Source organism: Eschscholzia californica, unplaced genomic scaffold (assembly GCF_041429995.1).
Source record: "Eschscholzia californica isolate CP2 unplaced genomic scaffold, dmEscCali1.0.p SCAF_2, whole genome shotgun sequence".
Taxonomy (NCBI): Eukaryota; Viridiplantae; Streptophyta; class Magnoliopsida; order Ranunculales; family Papaveraceae; genus Eschscholzia; species Eschscholzia californica.
The window spans coordinates 18,153,864-18,157,570 of record NW_028238309.1 but is presented as its reverse complement, the minus strand read 5'-3'; the positions used below and the strand labels follow the sequence as shown (position 1 = coordinate 18,157,570).

General features: G+C 37.2%; 1 protein-coding gene across 2 annotated transcripts; it reads right to left on the bottom strand.

Moving 5' to 3' along the window:
* Positions 1 to 207: 207 nt before the first annotated feature.
* LOC147556632 (uncharacterized) lies at positions 208 to 3,441 on the bottom strand. 2 transcript variants are annotated; one of them, XM_086657556.1, is made up of 4 exons: positions 3,294 to 3,441; positions 2,884 to 3,107; positions 2,476 to 2,694; positions 208 to 505 (listed from the first exon to the last, which is right to left on the bottom strand). In XM_086657556.1, the coding sequence occupies exons 2-3, from the start codon at positions 3,096 to 3,098 to the stop codon at positions 2,496 to 2,498; spliced, it is 414 nt and encodes a 137-aa protein (XP_086513682.1). In that variant the 5' UTR covers positions 3,099 to 3,107; positions 3,294 to 3,441; the 3' UTR covers positions 208 to 505; positions 2,476 to 2,495. The 2 variants fall into 2 exon arrangements, with proteins under 2 accessions (XP_086513682.1, XP_086513683.1); XM_086657557.1 differs by having other exon boundaries at positions 2,884 to 3,115; positions 3,294 to 3,398.
* Positions 3,442 to 3,707: the final 266 nt, after the last annotated feature.

The following is a 3,707-nucleotide window of genomic DNA, read 5'->3' as shown; positions in this document are numbered from 1 at the left end:
CTTCCAAACAACATCAATTCCCAGAGTAAATTAAAGGGACAAATTCAGCCCTGCCATAATCCAGACATATCCCCGCCAGGGCAAATATCTAGGCCAGATTTAGTGAGATGTACTCTGACCAGAATTCGGCGAGGTCATGACCGGGCATTGAGTCATATTTCATTCACATTAGAATGTGATAAAAAGCATGAAGGACATGGAATTCACTTTTCTCGGGGAGAACATCACTCGACCCATAATCAATTGACTAAATAAATTAACATTACATTAGCATATAATTAACACGTCCTAACTTTGATTCAGATCACAAAATTGAAGCTTAATTTCACTTGTCAACACCATCATCATGATAATATTAACATTCAACCAAAAGAAATCGCACTTAACTATCACCACCTGTCACATGGATTAGATCGATAATATCTTAATTTGATTAGCGCTCATCATTATCATCCTCGCGAAACCCTTATCTAAATCATCTGAAGCCGCTTCATAATTCATTCGCCTATTTTCAACAATGAAATAAGTATCAGAATTCAGGGTTAAGGGCAAGAACTCATGAAGTACTTGATATAGATATTTAACGTAGTCAATCAAGATTAAATATTTATGAGGACATCATTACTTAATACTTTTTGTTAATCAAACAGTAACGTTCATGCTTCTTTAACATGATACAAGGTAACTAGGTAAGATCAAGTATTAAAATGATAAGCTAAATTGATATGGTATTAGATCTAGACCCACACATGACAAACTGACAGGCCTAGTGGCTACACTTTCTCCATATCATCCAAGTAAAACAGAGAAGCGTAAACTCAAGTGAACCACAAGAAGGGCGTGTTTAATATAGTCACACATGGACTGAGGTTGGAATTTGAACCAGGTCCATATAATTTCAGTCAAATACACACATAACCGATTGGCATTAAGATGGAAACTTGGGCTAAATAATTTGTCAAAGAACTTCTCTTGCCTAGGCAAATTTATTATGAAATTCAAAATCACATCATTTCCGCTATTTCTTTTCCAAGTACCCAGCAACTATATAACACTTTAACTAAACTACCACAACAGTTAGTTGTCGCATTATACAAATCAAAGTTTCAGGTAATACTTGAGCATGCCGCAGGGGTGAAGGCACATAACGCCATGTGGGGGCATGTGTCCGCAGGCCACAACCATGAACAGACCTTCGTAAAGACTAGTTTGTAAAGCAGTCTGCTTTTGCTTCTCTATATTACTATGTTGGAAAAGTCGGCAAGGGGGACTAGTCGGCGGACTTGGGACTAGGCATAGTCGCTACTAGTCGTATTTACACGGGACTAGTCGTAGAATATTAATATATAATTATATATAGGTATAAATATAAGTATTTGGTCTTAATGAATTATAAACACTAAAAATTCATCCCTAAGAAGCACACATATACTTATCAACAAGTTCTACAACATTAATGAAGTATAAAACACTAACAACTAACATTTATTTGAGTTTATAGAGAAAAAGAGTACAATATGGGTTCTAAAAAGAAGTAGTAAAAAAAGATTGAAAAGATAGAGAAACTTGGAATCTTGTTTGGAGAGCAAGAAAACTTCAAAATTACTTCAATCTGGTTATAATGATATTTGGAGGGGAGAGGAAGGGTGAAAAGCCAAATGAGCAAATCCTAAACCACCTTTGTCGATTTGAGCAAAAGAAAAAAAGGCTCAGCTAAATAATCCCGACTGGCCCGACTAGTCAACTCGGTCCTAGTCGGACCAAGTCGGGGATTTACTCGGAATTCCACGGGACTAGGGTTTTGGCTCCTAGTCGAGTCGGCAAGATGGGGACTGAGGAGTAGTCAGGGTGTACTCGGGGATTAATCCCGACTTTTTCTTCATAGCTATATTATTTATATCTTGTAAAACTAATTGTCATGCAGACTGCAGCCTAAGAACCCCACGGGCCACGGGTCTTGAGTTCAGACCACAACCTCCAAATTTGAAGTTTTTATTGCTTTTCCCTTTACTAAATTAATCCCCGAATTTGTCAGCAGTCTTTTACCTTTCATACTCTTTGCCTAAGCACCCCTAGGGTCTTGAGTTCAGACCATATAGAACAAAATTCAAATTAAAAGTAATTGTAACAAATACTTTTATGTTACAATGGCAATGACTATAAACAATTGCCATTTTGTTTTACCATTATTTAAGCGTTGGTTGTGATGATTGATATGTGCCCCCACCGAGACAAAATCCTGGCTTCGCCACTGGGACTGTGCGGGAAATACTCGTGTCCTCTTAAATGTTTCTAAAGAAACAGGTAAGAGTGTTTTAACTAATACTCTATTTTTATTTGTATTCTACTATTTCATGAGTTTTCATTCACTATGAACAAATGTAACGAAAAATTGAATACGATGAATGAAGTAAAGCCAACAATATAATATCATGAAACAATTGAAGAAATCAAAAAATCAGGAATAGAACATACCCTAAAAACACGAAGAAAGTTTAGTCATCTCCATAGGCTCGGAAGCTATAAAGCTCTTGATAAGGAGCATTGAAGTAGAGATCAGCCTCGAACCACTTAGGGTAACGTACAAGATCACCGGCAACAAATGACATGTACTTTTCACTTCCTTCTGGAACTACACGAACTTCACCTTCCACGACATAAACTAGTTGGTCCACATGCCAATCCCATGACAACCTAATTTGGTAAACAGGGAAAAGTATAATTTACTTTTAAGTTTGTGGTCATCCAACTCAAAAACAATTGTCGATGAGTGGAAAGGATCTAGACATTATAATCTTGGTTGCTAATAGTCTAATACCTCTTCTCCCGCGTGGGACTATTTTCACATTTCGAGCAAATTTGTTCAAGAATAAAGAAGATTACCTGCATTTTCCTGTCTTCCACATCGACCATCGGGATATTGCTAGCTCATCCAACCGTTTCTTTGAAACCTGTCGTTCCACCTTCAAATTGTAAAGCTCCTCAAGCGGCTTCTCCCACCGACATTGAATTACATTCGATCTATTCTTTCCACCTCTATAATGGATTCCACTGCTTGTTGGTAGATGGAGTACTGAGCCAAAGCTTAGAGTTGACATATCTGTGAGCTGATAATCTATGAAAACATTATTACTTATGATTACAAATGGAAATTATTTTAGCATCCGTTCAAAACCCTAGATTTATTCACCAAGTAAATTCAGACTCTTCAAAAGAAAACTTTAACCGTAAATTCTGTGAAGCAAAAACAGTGAAGAAAAGCAAGAACAAGAAAAGAAGAGAAGTAGACATACCGTTGAGTCGAAGAGGAAGGGAGTGTTGTTGAGTTGAAGAAGATGACCTTGAGGAAGAACAAGAAGAGTGAGTGTTCTTCGGTCAGAAATACGAAGAAGAAGAAACGACGTTTTCTTCGATTTAAAGGATAAGGGAAGAGAGAGAAACTGATTTAAGTTCGACTGGGCTTGGACGGTGTGACCAAAACAACTACAAATTTTCTCTGTACACACCCTCCGTGCCGTTGGACCGCTTCTTTAACTTAACAAGACATAAATACTTGACACGACCATAATAACACCATAATCTTCTATGATCTATTAGTAATAACTTCAATCCTGCGGAACCTATAAAAACTAGATTAGATAACACGAGCTACTGACAAACGTGAAAAAGGAAATGAAGTCCACGAATGGCGGAAATTATCGAAATGC